The sequence below is a fragment of the Panulirus ornatus genome, chromosome 38, assembly GCF_036320965.1.
Source record: "Panulirus ornatus isolate Po-2019 chromosome 38, ASM3632096v1, whole genome shotgun sequence".
NCBI classification, from domain to species: domain Eukaryota; kingdom Metazoa; phylum Arthropoda; class Malacostraca; order Decapoda; family Palinuridae; genus Panulirus; species Panulirus ornatus.
The window spans coordinates 4,024,227-4,047,847 of record NC_092261.1 but is presented as its reverse complement, the minus strand read 5'-3'; the positions used below and the strand labels follow the sequence as shown (position 1 = coordinate 4,047,847).

At 35.6% G+C, this 23,621-nt stretch overlaps 2 protein-coding genes across 5 annotated transcripts; one reads left to right on the top strand and one right to left on the bottom strand.

Moving 5' to 3' along the window:
- Window positions 1-1,778: 1,778 nt before the first annotated feature.
- Window positions 1,779-15,780, bottom strand: Ak3 (Adenylate kinase 3). 4 transcript variants are annotated; one of them, XM_071684466.1, is made up of 4 exons: window positions 15,628-15,780; window positions 12,689-12,858; window positions 4,129-4,251; window positions 1,779-3,371 (listed from the first exon to the last, which is right to left on the bottom strand). In XM_071684466.1, exons 1-4 carry the CDS (start codon window positions 15,638-15,640, stop codon window positions 3,144-3,146), a joined length of 534 nt encoding a protein of 177 aa, XP_071540567.1. In that variant the 5' UTR covers window positions 15,641-15,780; the 3' UTR covers window positions 1,779-3,143. The 4 variants fall into 4 exon arrangements, with proteins under 4 accessions (XP_071540567.1, XP_071540564.1, XP_071540565.1 ...); XM_071684463.1 differs by lacking the exon at window positions 15,628-15,780 and adding an exon at window positions 15,035-15,276; XM_071684464.1 differs by lacking the exon at window positions 15,628-15,780 and adding an exon at window positions 14,728-14,853.
- A 55-nt stretch (window positions 15,781-15,835) lies between these two features.
- On the top strand, window positions 15,836-23,196 carry mRpL44 (mitochondrial ribosomal protein L44). The gene is given in 8 exon segments (XM_071684462.1): window positions 15,836-16,144; window positions 16,704-16,827; window positions 17,358-17,416; window positions 17,419-17,614; window positions 18,856-18,940; window positions 20,461-20,613; window positions 21,584-21,734; window positions 22,725-23,196. Coding segments are annotated over 8 exon segments (1,044 nt in total). The 5' UTR covers window positions 15,836-16,062; the 3' UTR covers window positions 22,919-23,196.
- Window positions 23,197-23,621: the final 425 nt, after the last annotated feature.

Sequence of the window (23,621 nt, the reverse complement as noted above, 5' to 3'; positions counted from 1 at the left end):
CCCTGTATACCACATTGTTCCACTTCAGTCTATCCTCTACATGTCTTACAACCTCCAGCATGTTTAGGCCAAGAGCACTTAAATTCTTATTCACTTAATATTTCTGTCTCCAATTCCATCTCCCTTTTCCTTTATCCCTTTTGCTTCTGATACATATATCCTCTCTGTCAACCTTACCTTATTCTCACCATATGTCCAAACCATTTCAGCTTGCCCTCTTTAACTCTCACTCACTCTTCATATCATCACTCTTCTCTCTTACTCGTCTCGCCATATATTGTCCTCAGAAATTTCATTTCCAATACATTCATTCTTTCTGCACATTTTACTCTATAGCCCATGCCACACATCTATACCACACTGTCAGAATTACTATAGCTCCAAATATAAGCTCTCTTTTCACACATACCCAAACGCCCTAGGACCTTCGCCTCCCTCCCCATCCTATAACTCGCTTCAACTACCATGATTCCACTCTCTGCCATGTTAACTCCCAGGAAACTAAAACACTTAACTTTCTCCAAGTTTTCTCCATTCATACTATAACCCCAACTAACCTGTCTTTCTCCACTGCTAAACCTAATAAACTTGCCTTTATTCACATTTACTCTCAACTTTCTCTTTCACACACACTCTCCTTAACTTGGACACCAGCTTTTGCAGTTTCTCACTTGAATCTGTCACCAGTACTGTGTCATCAGCAAACAACATCTGACTCACCTCCCCCAACCTCCACCAGACAGCATAGCTGCCCTTTCTCCAAAACCCTTGCATTCACTTCCCCATCCTTAAACAGATCAAACTGACATGGTGACATGACACCCCTATCACAGATCCACCTTCACCTCAAACCACTCGCCCTCCTTTACCTACTCTCTTCATGAAAACTCCACACTCATTCTATGAGTTTTCCTCCCACACCATATATTCGTAACACTACATCCATAAATGTCACATAAAAATCATTCTATTCTTCTAAGTATTTCTCGCACACATTCTTCAAAGCAAGTACCTGAGCACATCCTCTACCACACCTGGAACCACATGGTTCCTCCTCAGTCTCATGCTCTGTATGTCACCACCCTCTCAATCACTATATCCCCGTACAACTTACCAGTAAAATCAGCAAATCTTATGCAACAGTACTATTCAAGCATTCTGCCAATACTCAAACACCTCACCACATATATACTGAGAATCCTAACTAACCAATCATCAATACAGTTAGTGCACAGGAAGATGATCCTCTTACATAACAGGTTTGAATTGCCTACATGATATTTCACAGAGCTACATATTTTCAGCCATTATACAGGAATAACTGTAGTGTTCTTGTAAAAATAGCATAACTGAAGCAATTGGATCTCCGTGACAAAGCAGTTAGTATTCCTAACCATAACATGTTCACAGGGCGCCCAGGGTTGAGCGCATATGCTCAAATCCTGGTTACAGCAGTCAGTCCACAATAAATCCATCCTTAGGGGTTGTTCAATAAAATGAGTATCTAGCTATGGCGATCAAGTATGATAAAATGTATAAATGACGTAAATGAGATGGCCTAGATAAGGGCCTCGGTTGCCAATGCCATCTCAGCTAAAATAGAAAAAAATATAAAATCATAGCTTCATTGATGATATAAAATTGTGCAGGAAAAAATATTGCGATGCTTATATCTAAATCAATGACCTTAACTAACTTAAAAGGTGTTCATTAGTCATAAACAGAAAAGTACAGTAATTAACTAACTACATTTATGCCTAATAGGGCAAATATAAAACTTTCCCAAGCACATTTGTTTATTTCCATCATAATTATAACTTGTTTGACATGACTTCATGTTTATGACACCAAGGCTGGGAGTCCCTAACCAACTGACATGAAAACAGTTTTTGTATTAACCCTGACATTAAAAACACTTATGGACCTTTTTAGCTTTATTAACAAGAAAATAAAGGGGTTCATATTCAATAACCCTGTTTCCTAACCAATTTAGGTATTGTTTTAAATAAATTTCTACAATAAATTTCAAAACATATAATCATATAGTGTTAAGAGAATTTCCTCAATAAATCTAATGATGTATAAAAAAATCTTTCAAAAACTGGGAGATTTTGTACTAATTTTATTATAATATGGACCTGAAAGCAATTAAATATTACAAATATCGATATTATATTTTCTGAGAATGTTAGTCACAAGGTACAGATAATATTAAAGGAATCATTATGGTTAGTTATGTAACATATAAGCCAGGTTGTGATTTGCAAAATAACCATAATTCCACAGGTTTTCAAAAATGAGTATGACAATATGAAAAACAAATTTCAAGATAACTATTAAGTACAGTACTCAGTGCATGCAAAGTATAGCACTCCACTGATTATTACATTAACAAGGACCCTGACATATATGATACGTATTAATCATGAATATTGCTCACGAAGTAAGTAGCCCGACGCTACTAAAACAACCAATAATGCTTTGTGTCTTCGTTCTCAAATCAAGATGTGTGTGCATGCTAAATCTCTTTAACCTCATACAATATAGATCAAAAATAGATATATTTTCAAAGTAAATCTAATCCTTCATCAAAAATACTGAAGTACAAAATTTACCTATTTTTTATACAAAACATTTAGTCCTGCTTCCATTAAAAGTCTATTCTGCTGACAAAATTTTTTTTTTCCAAAAAACATCTAACTCCAATTAAATATATCTAAAGCAGAAATAAACATAACAGGTACTATCAGCAGCTAGGAACAATATATACCTTCTAACACTTAAATAATCTTTTAAAAAAATATATCTTCAAAAATCAACAATTCTTAACTTACATATTACAGTTCAATACTTATGGTCTTACACTGCATAAAATCAATTTTCAGCATATAATCATAAAATACATCTTACCACATCACTTTTATTTCATATCATACAGCTCTAATTACAATATGTAGCACAATATTCAAAGCCTCCAACTACTTTATCATAACCATTTGGGAAAGTGAGGACATTATATATCAGCAGTTATGAGTATCATTTCACATGAAGTATATTAAAAAAGCAGCATGATTTAACTCTGTTTATACAAATAGATCATCCAGTGTTTCTGAGCAACTATTGATGGCATAGTTTTATATCAATCAGAAAGGTCCACTTAAGGGTGTCAGATGATCCTGGAGATACTTATGTATACGTGGCCAAATTTCATTAGATTCCGTGCCATGGAAATCCTGGAAGATACCTATACCTTTATAAAATGCTTTAAGCGGGCCTGTGTTCTGTGCATAAAGATTCAAACGTTTCTTAACTGACTCAACTTTGTCATCCTCCCGCTGAACTAACGGTTCACCAGTCACATCATCTTCACCCTGAAAATACATTAAATATTGAATGTTGTTGAGACAAGTAAAAAAAGTTAGTGAATGTCCATACTATAACATGAAACAACATCAAATCTAAAACAATGTGATGTAATACACTGTACATCTATATATTTTTTCTCATATCTTTTCACTCTTTCCCACATAAGCAAGGTAGCACAAGGAACAGATATAGAAATGGCCTCAATCACTCACATCCACCCTCAAATTGTCATATAAAAAGCACCAAAACCAGAGCCCCCTACCTACAATCAATCCCTAAAGACCTTTCTATGGTTTCACATGACCACTTCACATGCCCTGCTTCAGCCCAGTGACAGCACATTATCTCCTGTATACCACATCATTCCACTCACACCCTCCTCCATGTTTAGACCCAAATACTCAAAGCTTCTTTCATTCCATCCTTCAACCTCCTCCTCGATTGCATACTTATCCCTCCAATTCTGATGTGCATACCCATTAAGTATGATTATTTTTTAGCTACCTCCAAGTACACTTTCTTACTGTCTACATGAATAGACAATACAAAACACCAACAGCCATTGTTTACTTAAAAAATATAGATATCTATAATCTAAAATGACCACCCTCAATGCCTGAAACTCTCTTCATTTCAAGGGAAAACATTTGAAATTCATACATACTACACCATTAAATATACATATAACAGGCTGTGACTTGTTAGGGCCCACTTTAAAATACATGTAGATCTAACACTTCAGTACTTAAAGCTACAACTTACCCAGACCTTGGGTGGATTAAACTCAGTGTGATATATCCTTCCAGAGGGCAGGTGAGTCCAGCGGCCTTTGATTCGATCTATTATGACCTCATCTGGCACCTCAAGGCTCAGTACCAAGTCAAGCTAGGAAAACAAGCATCACAACAAGGGTATTGCAGAACAATAAGGTGCACAACAAATGTAACTAAATGAACAGCAGGCAAAGGCAAGCATACAAGATAATACATTAAACATAGTAAACTTATTCATGAATATAAAACATCTTAAATAAAATAATTATGAAAACAGAGCCATTTTCTTGCTTATGAGAGAACTATAACAAAATCATGAGTTATCTTCCCTTTTATACTTACATAAGATGCAACATCAGGAACTGAGCCTCTGAGGAGAATTCCCCATTTTGCTCCTTTTTCCGCTTCTAATCTCTTAAAGTAAGTCTAACAGGATGGAAGATTTCTAATCCCACAATTACTGCCCCTCTAAGTCATCTACAACACACAGTAGATATATGGGTCATATTCTTTCTTCCCTATTCCCTATATTTTTTTCTTTTATAATACTTTGCTGCTGTCTCCCGCGTTAGCGAGGTAGCACAAGGAAACAGACAAAAGAATGGCCCAATCCACCCACATACACGTCCACACATGCACATATACATATCTATACATCTCAACGTATACATATATATACATACACTGACATATACATATATATACATGTACATAATTCATACTTGCTGCCTTTATTCATTCCCGTCGGAACCCCACCACACATGAAATGACAACCCTCTCCCCCCGCATGCATGCGAGGTCGCACTAGGAAAAGACAACAGAGGCCACATTCGTTCACACTCAATCTCTAGCAATCATGTATAATGCACCGAAACCACAGCTCCCTTTCCACATCCAAGCCCCACAAAACTTTCCATGGTTTACCCCAGACGCCTCACATGCCCTGGTTCAATCCAATGACAGCATGTCGACCCCAGTATACCACATCGTTCCAGTTCACTCTATTCCTTGCACGCCTTTCACCCTCCTGCATGTCCAGGCCCTGATCGCTCAAAATCTTTTTCACTCCATCCTTCCACCTCCAATTTGGTCTCCCACTTCTCCTTGCTCCCTCCACCTCTGACATATATCCTCTTTGTCAATCTTTCCTCACTCATTCTCTCCATGTAACCAAACCATTTCAATACACCCTCTTCTACTCTCTCAACCACTCTTTTTATTACCACACATCTCTCTTACCCTTTCATTACTTGATCAAACCACCTTACACCACATACTGTCCTCAAACATCTCATTTCCAACACATCCACCCTCCACACAAACCTCTCCATAGCCCATGCCTCATAACCATATAACATTGTTGGAACCACTATTCCTTCAAACATACCCATTTTTGCTTTCCGAGATGATGTTCTCACCTTTTGCACATTTTTCAACGCTCCCAGAACTTTCGCCCCCTCCCCACCCTGTGACTCACTTCCACTTCAATGGTTCCATCTGCTGCCGAATCCACTCCAAGGTATCTAAAACACTTCACTTACTCCAGTTTTTCTCCATTCAAACTTACCTCCCAATTGACTTGTCTCTCAACCCTACTGTACCTAATAATGTTGCTCTTATTCACATTTACTCTCAGCTTTCTTCTTTAACACACTTTACCAAACTCAGTCACCAGCATCTGCAGTTTCTCACCTGAATCAGACATCATCGCTGCATCATCAGCGAACAACAACTGACTCACTTCCCAAGCCCTCTCATCCACAACAGACTGCATAATTGCCCCTCTCTCCAAAATTCTTGCATTCAGCTCCCTAACAACCCCACCCATAAACAAACTAAACAACCATGGAGATATATATATATATATGCACACCTCCGAATTTCCGTCACCTGATGGTTCGTCACCTCCTTTAGTCCGGCCAAAATTCTGTGAGGGAACTTGAAATTACCACGGCCACCATACTAGTTTACTGGGCGGCCACAGATGCCATTATGTGTAGGGTGTGCTTATTTACATTCTCTACACTGCACTTGTTGGTGGTGATCCCACAATTCTGTGAGATTCTTAGCATATTTTGCTTAGATTTAACCCTAGCTATGGCTTCTGTGACATATGAAAGTGTCAGTCGTGGTGTCAAACGTAAACACAAGTCCATATCAATCCATTGGAGGTGGAGTCCATTAACATCCAGAAAAACTTTCCTTTACATACTTCAAAATAATGCCAAATTTACAAGGCTCCCTACTTCGCTGTCTCTACAAAATTTGAATGATAGAAAATCCATCATCACAGTAAACTCTTCTGAGTTCAATCCTTGATGAGAGTGTTGTGATTTTGTTTAAATGACCTTTAGAAGTACTGACATATACTAACCTCAGGTTTTCTTGGAATACATCAAATACAGAAATTAAACCTTAGCTTTCTGCTTTTCAGAAACTAACATACTAAAACATACTTTTGTTCTTTCAAAATTTACAGCATGCAGTCTTTTATAGCATATATCAATATCTTACTTTTGTAATCTCTTCATCTAAAATATTTCCAAAGTCTTGTGATCAAAAGATACAAATATTCCATAAAAACTTTATAAAAAAAAAAAAATCTTGATTAACTTACTCTATTTGCCACCATTAATTCCATCCCTGTTCATAAGTTGGAATAAATCATGTACTTTATGCACCTTTTGTGGGTAAAAAGTTTCCAAACTTGGGATCCACAACTCTAACCCATCAGAATGGCAAAGGTCAGAGCCATCCAAATCCTTCAGAAAGGCTTCCTAGCCTGCTACTTCTACGTAAAAGAATTCAAAATACTTTTACGAAGGTTGTTGACAAAATTATCAGAAGATAGTTACACATCTGAATAATTTCTTCTGAGGAAACTACAAAATGAATTGGCTCAATTTCACACATGCAGAGATTCTAACTCTTAACATTATGTGATACATGCAAAATTTCAGGCTTCTAACTTTCAAAGGATATGTGAATGTCAAATGTCCTCCGAAGGCACATATCCTAGATTCCACTAAAGAACAAAAATCAATTATATAAATCAACAACTACTTCACACATGCATTAGTTCTTTCCATAAAGACCTCACATGCAATACTCATGACCTTTAAATCTTAGCTACAAAAGAATTATGAATGAAAATGTCCACATATTCATGACCCAAAGTCCTTTAAACTTTCAAAATGTTGCACTGTATATCAACTGCACTATAACTTGTGCTTTAATCATATTCTTGCAGGTCATAAGCAAAATTCCTGACCTTTACATCTAATTGCTGCAGAAAAGATGTTAAGGCAAAATTGTCTGCTGATGGAAATCCCGTGACTCCTTTAAAAATCCTCCTTGTTAAAAATCATACACTTAACAGATCACTGCCAATATTACCTTAATATCATACAAGCATTAGTCTTAACCCTGAAGAATGTACATGCAGAATTTCAGTCACGAACAAATAGACATCCTAAAGACTTTATTCCTTCAACTCTTTTGTTGAATAACAAAAAGAAACTTTTCTTTTTTTTGCCCATTAATTTTCATGAAAGGATATTTCAAGTTCCGAGATACAGCATCTTATAATCTATAACTCGCAATACTAAAAATTCAGCACTTTTTCACTTTTACATAATTACCTAGCACTAAAAAACACTTCTTTTTATATCAATTATGTTCATTCTACCATCACATTCAGTATATGTACCTTCAAGTTCAGTTTCATGCTATTGCTAGAGATATGCAATGCAATGCAATGCTAGGTGGGGAGTTCAAAAGGAGAGTATACAAAGGTATAATCAAAAGGGTTAGTGTGAGAAGACCGCTTGTGACATGGGGATATAGAATGAAAGAGTACTGGAGGAAGAATTATTGAATGTGCATGCATGACAAGTATGTTAAGACTGATAAGTGGAGATTCTTTTGCAGTGGTCTCCCTCCCTTGATGATAGTTCCCAGAGAGAATGGATATCAGAGATAGGGACATGTATATAGATGCTAGAAAAACGACATATGCACCTATTTTCACCATATGACTACCTAATCACTCGGTTCTTCTGATAATCACTGGATCCTGACTCTCTTAGATAGTGGTAATAATATCTAAACAAATGTTCTCTGTGAAAATATGTCAACCACATATAACGTCTACATACACAAGGATATGAGTCACTCTTAAGAAGTTCTCTGTTGTCCATATCTTTAAGTGTCTAAAGCATAATTTGAAAGAAAAAAGACCACCAGTGAATGGCTTTAACAGAGAGAAACATCCATAGTTTCCATCAGTACAGAAAAAAAAGAGGGAAAAGGTGTTAAAAATATCTTTAACCAAAGACCAGAAAGACCAAATGGAAGAAGTCATCACATGTAATTTGGATAAAACAGTGCTTCATCTCCTAAGCAACAGAACTGCAATGATTTCAGGCGAGATGAAAGCTGAAAGAAAAGGCAAGTTTGATACACCAACTCTCTAGCCCAAATGGCCTCAGAACAGAAGTGGTTGAATCATGGGATACATACCTCCATTACCAAGAAAACCTCTACTATACAGCTAGCACAGACAGAAATCCACCAAGGGATAGGCAGTAACCCTTCCAAGGAAGAGAATGAAAAGAATATTCAGAAGTTATATCAGATTGTTTTGCATGGAAACATTTGCCTTCAAAAATTCTACAATGTAATAATAAGGAAGTCTAAGAATTATGAATGCTGAGGTTATTCATTCCTCTTAAGGTTTTCTGCATTGCACTATACTACATTCATCAAAAAAATTATTGGTGAAGGCTAGCTAATCCTCAGACACCATGTATGACATGTCAGTTCGCTTTCAATACTTCTACACTCAGAGCCAAAAAGTTTCAGATCAATATATCTTTTGATTCTGTTACATCTGAAATGGTGTTCTTTTCGTCGAAGACTGTAGAATTGGTATCATTCCAAATTCCAAATATCAATGCAACTGCAATATTCATAATAAATCCCACGTGGTGCATAGGTCTACAAGAATGTAGCTACACGTCAGCATCATGAACACTGCTAATCATTTCTAATAAGGAAAAGACAACTGCATTATCTTCAGTTACCCTATCATCGTGAAAATTTCAAAGATCAGTGCCCAGATTTAATGCTCTAAGTAACTGTTAAATAATTTTGTATTCTGGTTTGGCATTAACTGTCTTCAGACACTTGAAATACAGTAATGTTGTCATTTCCCATCCAATTCTTACAGTAGTGTTGATATTACTCACACTCTTATACCTCGCAAGTTATTTTTCCAATCCATTTCCATTGATAGGTTTGTGCCACAATGCTACTTCTAAACATATTCATACAAAACTGAAATAAGTGCATTCCTGTACTTAGCATAAGTAAACTTCGGGGAGAGTAAATGATGTAGTGTTTTAAGTTTTAGTTACTCAAGGCGAACTTCCCAAAAAGTGGGCAAGGCCTTTAAGGAGAGAGAGAAACTGCAAGGTAAAAAAAATCTATAAGAATTGGTACCTTCTCCCAACCTAAACTCACCTCATTCTTCATCTGTAGAGGATTCACTTATGCCTTCTGATAAGGTTAGTCACAATCCTAACACAAATCTTGCCAACTAATGCTCAGAACTTCTTCCCCAGCAATTTTCATTGACCCCCTTTAGCTTTATTCAGTGAAAGAATTACAGCCTTTGTCCATTCATCACAAACCTGACTATTTTTTCATGCTGCCATACACATTATCCTAAGAAAATCAATTTCAGCTTCACTTAACCATCTCCTCTACCACACTGTCTTATATTGCCAGCGTTTCCATTCTTTAAGAATGCTGTTGCTCTTTTCACTTACTGATAAATTCTTCCTCTTCCCTACATTCATTTCTCTCATTTCTTAACTTTAATCCCACTTGGATAATAGCCATGATTCCATTATCATTTCCAACTTCTTTAAAGTTCTCCCACGATCTCTTCCAATCTTCATTCTTTGTCACTAAAATTCTTTCAACTTGTTTAATACATTTTCACTCCTTACACATACCCATCTTCTACATCTATTTCCCTTTTTTCAAAATAATTCTCCTTAATATCCCCTTCAGTTTTCTCCCAAGATTACTATCTACTTTCATTTTGTTCTTATACACATTCTTTTTTTAACTTTTTTCTCAAGGATTTAAATAAGCCTGTATCTACCCACATAATACTTCTGTTCACCCAAAAAGAAATATCTTGCATGAAATACTGCACACTATACACAATGCAATTGCAATGAAGTACTTACACCTGTTGTTTCCCCTTTTTCTTGTGTCAAAATGTTCACACTGTAACACACTGCTGAAATTGTGAGATTCCAATATGAACCACTGTAATTCTAAAACAGTTAAAAACTCTATGATATGAATGCTGCTTATAATATCTCAACTTCTTATAAGCACTCCTTAAACAAAATACTAATAAGCATATCAAATCTGAAAGGATCAACATAAATTCTTTATATGATTATAACTAAACAAGAATGATGTAAAAAAAAATTTGTAATCATAGGTCAGTTGCAAAAAGTTACTGAAAAATAAAAATTTTGGTAATCATAGGTCAGTTGCAAAAAGTTACTGAAAAATAAAAATTTTGGTAATCATAGGTCAGTTGCAAAAAGTTAATGGAAAAGCAAACTGAAGGTCTTACATGAATAACATTTCTCTAATGCAAGCAGAGCCCTTTGAGCACCTTAGTAATCACTTGCTCAGCTGGGAAAGGAGGGGAGTTGAAACACTTTTTTAATGTACAAATTAGGATACAAAAGGTGTATCCAGGAGGATTCTCTTTCAACTACCAAAATACCTGAGACTGGCTGTTGCTCATCAAAAGGGCTTAACACCTATACAGTGACTGCCTACATATGTGACATCATAGTGTGGTGATAAGTTGGAACCAAGTGGCTACGAAACCCCAACAATCACAAACCACTGAAGATTCTGCCTTGAGCCTGTCAGGACTCGCAATAAGGTTTTCAAAAAGGAAAGAGGGGAACAGAGGGATGGGAAAATACTATGATGGTCATGGGGCACTGGTAACAGGAAAATTGGCTTTTCATACTTCAAAACATACACTTCTCATCCACAGTCAAAACCCTGTGAGTATCTAAGAACAAATACAGATGATTAAGACAAGGAATCTTGAGAAAAAGTAAAGAAAACACTGAAAAGGAAGACCTTTGAGAAAATCATCTTTTCTAAGAGCCTGGAATTTACATTCAAGTGTAATCAAATGAAAGCAACATTTCTAGATTCATGCACCGGAGATCAACCATATCTTAGTTGAGTTTTGGTGTCATTTAATAAAGGTGCTGTGGGAAGATAGTAATGCCCTTCAACAATGAAGCATTCTTCCAAAACAACATAGAAGCCATGTATGGCTGCAAAAAGGATACAACCTAGGCCCTAACAATGAAAAGAATATTGTATAGCCTCAAGAATCAGGTAATTAAATGCCCAGAATCATCAATCTTTGCCAAATTCTACACCAATCCTCAGATACTCTCTGGCCAGCCAACATAAATTGCAATGCATGCAGAATTTAAGTTATGAGGCTCGACTGGAGACAGTAACACCACACTTCACTTGCCTCTACTGCAAAACATAGCACCAAAAGAGTTAAAGAAACCCAAAGAGACCACCTGCCGAAGTTCTCAAAATAAACAAACAAATACTCGGCAATGCATTACCAAATGAGGCAAAAAAAATAAAAAATTAGCATAGTAGATATTGCTGCACCAGTATGATGACCTCATCATTATCTGGCTAACCTAACATCGGTTATACTATCGCAAACCATGGAACACAAAAAAGTCCTTACAATTCATGCTATGAAACATACATACATGAAAAGAATACAGACCAGACATGTCTCAAGTCTTAGAAGCAATGATCACAAAGTGATAATGATTGATACTAAAAGCAATGTTTAAACGGTTTAAAGTTCGGGCAAATGAGTAACAAGGTTTACTGGTCACTTAGCTACCCCTCATCGTGGCTCAATGATGCAAAAGTCCTTGACAGTGTCACTGTATGTGTGCTGGGTTTCTATGGTTGAGTGTCAAATTGACTCATAAGTGCAATGGTGGTCAAAGACCCTACATCTTAAAATGGTGAGTGAAACAGTTTTAAACAGCTGCTGAGGAGGTGCTCTTACAGATGCTCACAGGACTCTGTCCACAAGTGAGACAATGCAAATCAAGATCAGTAAAAAAAAAAAAAATATATATATATATATATATATATATATATATATATATATATATATATATATATATATATATATATATATATTGCAACTGAGTAAAACTTTAAATACTATGAAAAATCTCTACAATTAAAACGAAAAATTTCCTAAAACAAAAACAATAACTTTCATACTCATTCAGTTTCTGTCCTTAGATGAGAGAATGCAAAACAAGATCAATATATATAGACATGTGAAACTAAAACAGTTTGATTGATTATGAAGTTGCAACTAGAAACTTTTAAAGACTAGATTAAATAAAATCTGAAGAAACAAAAATGCCATGTTTTACCTTCTCATGCTTATGGAGAGCCTCTGCCTGGGGTCTGGTTCGTGGAAACCCATCCAGTAGCCATTTAGAGGTATTCAAACATGCAAGCTCTGATGAAATCAGATCTACCATCAAATCATCCGGTACAAGCTTTCCTGCCTTCATATACGTATGAGCAACAACACCAAGATCTGAAATATAAGAAATAATAAAACACTTAAAGATAATTGCATTTATTACTGTAGATGTAATACTCAAACACACCGTACAGCAACCTACAAAGCAACTTATATAATCAATAATGAATTTGTTGAGATACAAAACACAGACACCAAATAATGGTAAAAGAAATGAGACCGACAGCAACAGGTTCAACTAAAAATCTCATTCATGAATATTAAAAGGAGCATATAACTGGATTCAAACAAATCTGGTAATTTCAGTTTGTGGCTACCTGTGAACAAAAAGACTGCGATTTACGAAAAGGAGGATTAGCATTTTTTCCCCTGAAATATAATCTCTCACATCTAATGATGTGTTAGTTTTCTTTGATATCCATAACAAAACCAAAGGATTCTAAATATCACTACATGTTCACTATATGACTCTAAAGGAGTTATCTCTAAATTATTGATTTTTCTACTAACTACACATTATATTTAGTGATTTGCTGGCTGTAATTACGATACAGCAATGTACAGTCACAGGACTCTGCACACTATTCCATCTACACTATGCTAAGGCAATGCACTCTACTCAAATTCCTCATTACCGAACCATATGTAACACTTGTCTTGCTCAATGAAATTCAGCATGTTTCATTTTTTAATTAGCTGTTAGTCTGCCATCCATTTCAATGTTTTCATCAGACCTGCATTGGTATAAAAAGAAAACCATTAGTAACATCAGTCACACTGCTATTTCAAATTTACAATAATAAGGCTAAAGAACTTAATATCTGGATGCAATTCTAATTCAGGTTAATAAAATGAAGTTGGATGGCCAGCATATTTATCTTCCATAACTTCAGCTTTCCCTTTCTTTAGATCATCTAATCATCTTGCATGTAAGATACTTGCCACTAGGTGACAGGTGGTAATGAATGCCTTACACCAATACTATGTGATCTTAATATAAAGTGTAAATAGCACATCAATTATTCAAGATGTTCAATATACACTGAGTTCCAATACAAGAGTAACTTTTCATGAACTTAGATACAATTTCCTTAATATCTCCATGAGTGAAGGGATTGTGTATTGAAATATGGAGAGCATACACCTTACTATTCAGACCATAATCTGATACTATATATATATATATATATATATATATATATATATATATATATATATATATATATATATATATATGTAAGAAATACGCTTTATTAACCATGATACTGTTATCACCTTTCAAGTCCTGGAACAGCAAAAGAGGAAAGATTATGGCACATGTGTTTCAGGAACAATGATAAATCTTTCAACAAATATCATCAAGCAATATCTTAAACTACCATCACCACCACCATCAGCACCGCAGCCTCCAAATTTCTAATTCTCATAGGATTTACAATGCTGGTATGTAAATGCATAAGAACATAATAATCCATTTATGAATATGTTTGACTTTGTTTTCCAATGAAAGGATACTGTACGTAATATACAACAGAATAGTGTACCAAATCAAATGAAATCATTCATCCTATTCTCTAAATACTACCTATACAAAACAATTTTCAAAGCTAGTTTAATATACAGTTATACTGTAAATTGTCAGTATGATGATTTTTTCGCAAATTGTTGATTACTCGCATTCACCTACTATTTACTTATCTAGCCCTACACTTTCCCTGATCAAGGCCATTGCCAATATCACCTCATCATAGTAACATAAAAAATGCTTTGAATCAAGCTACCCATCTCATTCTCCTGTAAATGCAAAAACTATCTTTACAAAACAAAATCAAAGAAATCCATCTTAGGCCACCTCATCAATATATAGTGGCCTAACATTTAATAATAACTGAGAATGAAATACATACGACATACCACACTTACCCAGTCTAAGCATAAACATATTACAATGTATCATAACAAGGAAACAAAGTCGCATATCTTAAAAAGGTATAGGCTCTGCCCATAAGCTATCAATTCACCAAGAATCTTATCATTTTATCTTTCAAGATCTAATGAACATCCAGTTTTCCTTGATGAAACAAGATAGCTGTTGGGTACCAATTCCATGAATTAAAAAGAGTTCGGACTCTAGATTCACTTGGTACTGACCCCTCACTGCTAATTCACTAAGCAATTCAAGATCGTCATCGATAAAAACGGAAATCAGAACATAAAAAAAAAACATTACCAGTTTCTTTGAGGACCTGAGCCCTCAGCATATCTCCACTGGAAAGGTGTTTCAGGCCAAAGGAACGAACAATCCTGGTAGATATTGTGCCCTTCCCGGAGCCTGGGCCCCCAAGTATTACCATCTTGAATATTTTACTCATTTTTCAAAAGATACGTATGAACCTAAAGGGACAATCTTCCCTGCGATATAGTGGGCCTTCTGCTACTATAAACGCAATCATACCCGGATCTATATAGTATCTAATTCATATAAATCCGTGAAGGAAATAAAGTTCCCATACCCTTTAACTTCGGATTAAGTTTCTTACGATTATCTTTTGTCACATTGAAACGAGTTTCTCTGACTTATATAATTGAAGGAACTTTATATTTATATGCTCGAGTCTGTTCACTATTTCTGAAATAATGATACAGATCAGTACTGTCCTACCACCAGATTTTTTTAGATGCACAGATTAATCAGAGCTCCTCAAATGTTGCTGATATTAGTCAGTATAATTCTTGAAACTATTCACAATGAAGCATTGTTATACATAAAACCGGTGTTTTTTTTTCTACAGAGAAACCTGATGAAAAATTGAAGTAACTTACAAATAGTGATCATTCAAAAGTAAATCCCAAATCCAGATATTGGGCTGATTGTGTTAATCTTTAAAAGAAAATATTTTTCTCTTTCCAAATATAAGGCATGTCTTAGTTCTGACGGTAAAATTCATGTGTAGAACGTCACTGTGGTAAACCTTATGTTGTATCCTGTCATTGTATTATGCCCACATGGATTTGATATGCAGTGCAGTGCAAAGTCCACTGCAGAGAAAATTAAATCCCATTGATACAGATCCCTCAAAACATTAATCAGCTGTTAGAAAATAAATCCGGATTTGCAGTCGGATTTTACCAGTCGGGCATCAAGAACAATACAAAAGTTCCATCACCGGGGAGAATTATACAAGTAATATTAGTTTCATATTAATATTGAGTAAATTGACAAAAATATTTTCTCGCTGGAGCATTATTCAAGGTACAATGTTGGTGGCAAGAAGCTTTCACGATATTTTCTTACGATGTTCCCGTAGTGTTGCTCTGACCCGGAGTTTTAACTCGACAGGTATGGCACTATGTCATCAGGAGATATAGTTGATGTGTATTCATTATCCATAGGGCTCATCTCTGCTGGATTCCACATGTTCTTTAGCTCTCTTGGTATGGCTGGATATGGTGGCTTGAAGTTGTCGTATAGCACATACAGCCTTGCCCAAATTTGGCTAATCTGTTTGTGAAAATGTATAAAGTCCACTGGAACAACCTTCTCTCTCAGACTGTTTTGTCACTGCTCTCACCAAATTGGTTCCTTACTTTTGTTAAGTTTCCAATTTTGGAAGTAATTTTTGGCAGTCTTGTTCTTTGCTAACATGTAGAATTTGTCTCTAGCTGGACTGTCCCATGCATCTCTATCATTTTTTACATTAAGTAATTTATATCTTAGACTGGGCTGTTTCAGTTTTTTACTGGTTGTTAATAGTAAAACTTCTTAATACATTTTGATGTGAAGTACTTTATTCTCAAAATAATTAAGTAGAGGTTGACGTTTAACTAGTTTGAAGTTTAATCCAAGAGCTTAGCATAAGATGAAATCAGTGTTAGTTGATAAAGAATTTCTTTTGCAGCATGTGCTTTGGGAATTAAATCTCGTTGGGTTGCTCCTACACGAAGAGAATTATTCAAGAGGCAGAAAATCATGGAGAAGAAAGGCATAGCCCACAAGTTCAAACGTTCTGAATATATTGAATGGTTAGTTCCAAGAGGGAGGGGGTACATGTATTTGTTTGACTACATATTTGTATAGAACAAGAAGGGATTTCTGTACTCCTTCAACTAGTTTTAGTCCATGTCTGAAATGACCCATTCATGTGTATGGGGAAGAAGTTTAATTCTCATGAAGCCTTTCTCAACTTGTCATTTCTTTCTTACAATTTGTTCCAGTAAATCACTAGTTTAGTAGTATGTCTTAATATCTTTATTTTTTTATTGTTGTTTTGTTTTCTCATAGTTAATCTGTATCTTCGTATTTCAAAGATTTAATGAACAACACTGTCCTGTCAACTCAAAATCTTGAAGGTTATGCTTATGTTTTGTGTTTTCTGTTGTGGGCAAGTCTTGAGCTTCTGTTCTGTCCCAGTAACCCATGTTCCTTACTTTAGGTACATTGCAGACTTGACTTGTTTTACACAGTTAGACCTTACTGAGACCTTACTATGTTTTCTACATTAATGAGTAAAAAGAGGACATGTTTGTTGATTTCTAATAGATATTGCCAACAGGAATTATGATGCTGAGTTGTATGCATTTGGTAAGAGGCTTCAAGAAGATTTTGAGGTTCTTTGCTAAGAGAAGCATTGACAGACTCATCTTATATTGCCCAAGAAGTGAGTCGCCAACAAGCCCTTGGTGTCACAGTTCCAGCCCTTACAATGAAGGGTAATAGTGAATTAGCAGCAGTTGGAGCCAATGTTATATATGACTACTGTGTGAAGTACTTAAGAGCATCACTTCCACTACTTCCAGAGGAGGGCATAAGGTAACTATATATTCTAGTACATTGTGTGCTTACTTTACAAACTTTTAAGTCCAGAGGCCTATATGTATGTGAACCACCCTGAGGTGCCTATCCTTGTTTTGGTTAAGGGGATGGGCAAGGTATGAAATTATTAAGATACTAATGAAAAGCTTAAAACAAGTGTAGTATGTAAGAATATTGTATCCTTAGCATTTTTTTGAGTTATTTTGAAGCAAGATCAATAGCATTAGTCAAATTCTCAGAGAAGGAAAAGCTATACTTTTCCGCATCTGATCATTGACAAAGCTTGTTCATACAGTGTAATGTCAAGAAAGCCAGTATACTTGATGAACATGGGATATTATCCCTACTTCACATCACAATATTTCGTAGGTAATCCTTTCACCAACCATCACCTAACACTTGTATCCCGTGTGAAATATTCTCTACCTTTGCTGCTCCTTATTCCTTTATGTACATTCATGGTCACATTTTTCCCTCTCATAATTCTCCCAAAGATCTAATTGTCTTCTCTTGGGAAGCTTTCTATTTTATTTTTCTTCCCATTATGTGTTGCTTTTGTTGCTTTGAATCCAAATTATTTTACTCTCATCCTTTCCATTCTTTCCTCTCTACAAAGATGCTATCACTGCTCCTGTTCAGTCAGCTTGCAGTATCCTCCCATTTGTCCACATATATTTTGCTACCACATATTAACCAAACTATACTCAAAGAAACTTTTGTAATTCCAGGTCTCTTTTTCTGTGTTCAAGGGTAACAATATCATAGTGAGTGTGCAGAACTGGTAGGCTTCACCAACCAGGGATTCACATTAGGCCACATGATTTGAGAAAGAATTCCATATTAATAACCATTCTTATATTTGGTATAATGATGAACAGAAAGGTCTTTACAGGGCCTAGCATATCTCTTGTTAATGAATACTGTATTTTCATAGACAGTTTATCCGTCTTGAAAAGTTTTTAGAGTGATGCATCTTTAGAACTCTATATACTTCTTGGTAATGAATACTTATTTGCATAGATGGTTTATCTGGCTCATTATTTTTACAATAGTTTCATTAGCTGTGCTTAGTCTTAGTTTATGTGATGGTTATTGCCTGTTTAAGGAAATTAGTAACGTGGGAATAGTATAACCACTTAGTCCAGGCTGTTTGTTTCTAAGAAAGCTAAATAGAGTGCCTTGTCCATATCTTATTACCTAAGCTTTGTTTATACATGCAAAACTTTGCTATCTTTCAGATCTTTAGTGGAATTTTTAACATCAGAAGAAATTATGTGTGAAGTTGGATATGGTATAGGACTTAAGGACCTTATTTTATGTCAGGTGGGTAATTCTATATTGATGTGTTCAGCATGAATGGGTATGACAGTTTTCATTAATCTGGGATAAACATATTGAAACAGGAGCATCCCTACAAGAATGAATGTACTCAAATATCTCCAGTCCTATTGTATTATACTTCAGCAAATTCCATTCTCTGGTATTTACATAAGTACAGGTGCTCAGTGATATGTTGTTTATGTTTGTGGATCAGCCATCCATGATAAGTTTGCTTATGAGTGTTTTCAGCATGGAAGCATTTTTGTAAGCACCTACCGGTACCTTTGTGTACATTGTATATTTTTAGGGTAGGAAACAAGAAAGAGTTTTGGTCATACAGTAGATAACTACATTTGCAATGTTGTTTATGTTGAAATTCCATATCTCAGTCAGCATTACAACTTATTTGATTCAATGTCTAACACCTTGGTGATATCAGTACCCTTAATTGGCAAAATGCAGATTTTGAGAAGTGCTTAGCCTCAGGGCTGCTGGATTTAAATCATCCTTTCTTAACCCTACCTCACTCACGCGGGGAATGGCGAGCATGAATGAAAAAAATACCACCATAACATTCACATTCTTATCAACATTGAAAATATGATAGATTTAGGTTGCTAGTGGAACTTATGTGAGGTTTCCTTAGGTTTTGTTCATTTCTAGAAGTGTTTCCCTTACTTTTAATTAACACTTTCTCAGATCATCATAGTCTCCTCACTATCGTTATTACAGGAGGAAAAAGTGATATGCCATGTGCCCTGTCACAATATTCTGTTAATCTTGAGTTCATTGATATGTAATTTTTCCAAATACATAAGTTATTTCTATGACTTTGTCAAGCTGGAACATTTCCCATCTTTTTGTAAAGTAATTGTACAGAAGGGTAGGATATCCATCTTCCTACTATCACCCATTTTGGTCACATTCTACAATGCACGGGAAACTTGTGAGAAGTTTATTGATATGTAATTTTTCCCAATACATAAGTTGTTTCTATGACTTTGTCAAACTGGAACATTACTCCTCTTTTTTGTAAAAAAACTGTACAGAAGGGTAGGATATCCAACTTCCTACTATCACCCTTTTTGGTCACATTCTACAATGCACAGGAAACTTGTGGATAGTATTCTTTTTCTTCTCTCCCACATACAGTTGATATCCCTACATATGGAACTTTTTTTCATGTTAGTGTATATGTTGACCGTTTTCTACTAATCTGCCAGTTTATAGTTCCTGATACGTATTTCCTGAAGATGTTTAAGTAAAAAACTCATTGTCTGTGATTATTATCTTCATACCCATCAACAGTGTTTGGATCAGGTGCCAACAGACAATCAGTATAGGTTTGTTTCTACTGTTTCAAAAGCTGAACTGCTAATTGAATATGCATGAAAAACTTATTTTGCATTTGATATTTGCTGAGAAGATTTACTTTTTTCTCTGCAATATGATAGTGAAAAAAATATTAGAAATCAGATTTATCCAGTTGTATATTTTTATTTATGAAATATTTTTGGTTACAGGAATACCCTCCTTCTCCCACTACAGCTGCAAAGAGCTTTAAGGCAGTGGTTGCAGCACTAAATACTTCATCAGGTCTCATTCAGTGCCAGTCCTTTGTCAGAGACTTTGTTGTATCTCAGCTGGTGGGAAAGGATCTCAGTGAAATTTGGAAGGTTGGTATTTTCACGTGATTATCAAGAAGGTAGATTAACACATAAATGAAAGACTGGCTTAATCATTCGTGGTCGCCATATTATTTCATTCATCTGTTTCTTCCACATGAAAGTTTAAGCAGAGACTACACAGCTTTGAAGAGGGCTTTATCCTTAAACTCGTGTTCAAAATGGAAACTAGAAAATGGATATTTGTTGTAAGGGAGCCACAAAAAAATATTCCCCCTCTCTCTGAAATTAAGCATTTGATAGAGACAGAAAGAAGAGGAAGAGGAGGAATGAGAAAAAAAATGAGACATGGGACAGAGTAGTGGTGGTATATTTTTTTGACATAACAGCAAAAACATGCCCAAGGCAATTGCCATCTTATGTGAAAGAAAAAATTAAGATTCAAAGAACATAGGAATCAATAAGGGATCTGCAGGTGTTTGTAGACTTGACTTAAAGGTACAATAGAAAGGTTATAGAAATAGGTAAACACAAAAGAAGGAAGATAATTCAAAGGAAGAAGGTATCATGACAGTCAGTCCTTGAGTTGGCAGTTTTCACACAAAAATTGTGGGATGCACCAGCCAGACACCTGCCTTGGGTCCAAGTCTTTGTAGAGTGAACACATGCAGACAGCTCACAAGAGCCATATCTAGTTAGTAAGTTATACACAGGAATTCAAACAGCATCAGATCGCTGGGTATTTTAAGGGCAGTTTGTGATGGAAAGATGAGCACAGCTACTGTTTTTATGCACCTGAAGGAAAATGTGCCAGTAAGAGGATCAGGTGAAGGAAATACTATCTTGTTAATAGGCTTGTATTTTCTCAAAGCATTGCTTCCATGAATTTGCTAATATTCTGCTATTTCTGGAAAATTTTTTGAATCACTTCCCATTCTGCTTTTGTTATCAATATCAGCCTTTCATGTCAGTGATATGAATTTTTCTACTTTAGAGTTCTGAAAATTATTTTGATTTACAGATAGAACAACCCATGGATCTGCTTACTGATATACTGACTCGTAGTGGTTGTGGCCATCCTGAACCAAGATTAATATTCCAATCTGGCAAGAATACTCTTCAGGCAGTGTATCAAGTTGGAGTTTACTCTGATAAGAAATTTTTGGGCACAGGTTAGGAATCTAGGTTGAATTATTTCACTTTAGAATATGAAATTATATTTCACTTATTTTATGTGTCAACAACTGCAAGGATTGTCACTTTATTCTATTGTCCTGTTTAGTGATTTCATCTTTATAAGTTCTACATTATATTGTCATTGTAAATCAGAAGAAAATGAAAGACTTCCACTGGGTCAAGGTATGTTTGATATATTTTTTTCTGTAATAGTTCATTGTTTCCTGGATATCAAGGTACTGCCAGGAACAAACAATGAATGACATCATATGTTTACATCCAGTCTTTAGTTGTTACATATAATGCATCAAAACCAGGTACCCTTATCCACAACCAAGCTGAATTAACCTAAATTTATTTTGTTGGTTCATTAACTATAACCAGTTTTTTGTCTATGACATCTGTAATGGGTGAGATGTAAACAGATGCCATATGAGTTCAGACATGTTCAGAACACTTAAACATTGTTATCAGTCCTACAAGCTCAACACCATGCTTCTTACATGTAGTACTTGTATTTTAGTGCTATGTTTGCAATTCTGAATCCTACCTAAATTTCCACACCACCACCTATCTTAGATAAGCAAGATGCAGTCTGGTGCTGGCTCTTCAAAGTAAATCCCTTATCTATACATGTGCCTCTCTTGATGCCACATTACTCCTCCCCAGTCTAATGCTCAGCAGAGGCCACCACCCTCTCAGTCATCACTTTCCGACGCAACTTACACTCGTGAAACATATACCTCCATGATTTGAGCATTCACTTTTTTATCCCTTGCCTTTATACGTTGGTGCTATACAGGCATTCTGCTAAACCTCAGGCACCTTACCATTAGCCATACATAAATTGAAAATCCTGACTAACCACTCTACAGCACAATACGCCTTTTCTTCAGAAAGTCAACTGCAATTCCATATACTCTGGCTGCTTTGCTGCTTTTCATATGATATGGATACATGTCTTACCCTTCTGTCTTTTTATACAGGTTTTGGTGAGTCAATAGAAATTGCTATGGAAGAAGCAGCTCATGATTGTTTGAGGAAACTTTTCCATATTACTGAGTCTAGCAGTCCTCTCCCATTTGGAAAAGAAGCAAAGAAGATTATTCTGAAAGATGAAACAAATCTAACACTGGAGGAGTGGTCTATTGGTAAATCCCAGAATGTAGTAATGTGTTAATTTTTCACACATTTTCCCTAGTTGTATTGTAGCCATAATGACAGGGAACCATATAGCTAAGACATTTTTTTTTCACAGAATTTCTAAAGGAATTACTAGTTTAAGCTTTTTTTTACTTATAGAGTGTAGTCCTAGTTATCCAGTCCCTGTTTATCTGGATCCTCGAATGAAACAGACCAAAAATTTACTTCCAAATACATCTCAAGTTAGCTGGTCCAGCAACAATTGAATGAGGTGGCATCCTGTTACATTTCAGTAATAAATGAAATATTCCTGTACATCATAGTTTCATTTTAGCATAGTTGATATTTTAAGAAACTGATTCTGTAGGAGGTAGACTTGATCCAGTGTACCATAGTTTCTGAATGTACATGAATTATAAATTTCATTGATATATAGGGTATATATATTTTGATTTATTTGTAATTACCCTAGGATCAATTTCCATTAATACTTATAAACTCCATCAAGTGTTACCAAACTCTACCTGCAAATAAGAAATCAGCTTCAATGAGGCATCATCCTCAGCAGATGGAAAAGGATACAGCATCATTGAGGACCTTCATGTCTCAAAGGTCCTTGCCTCACCCTGTTCCCATATGGAGCATGACCTCAAAGCTGCAGGAGCTTTATAAAAAGCACTCTATTTTTTCTGTAATTACATCACCTGCCTTAGTGGGGTAGCAGTGGAAACTAATAAACA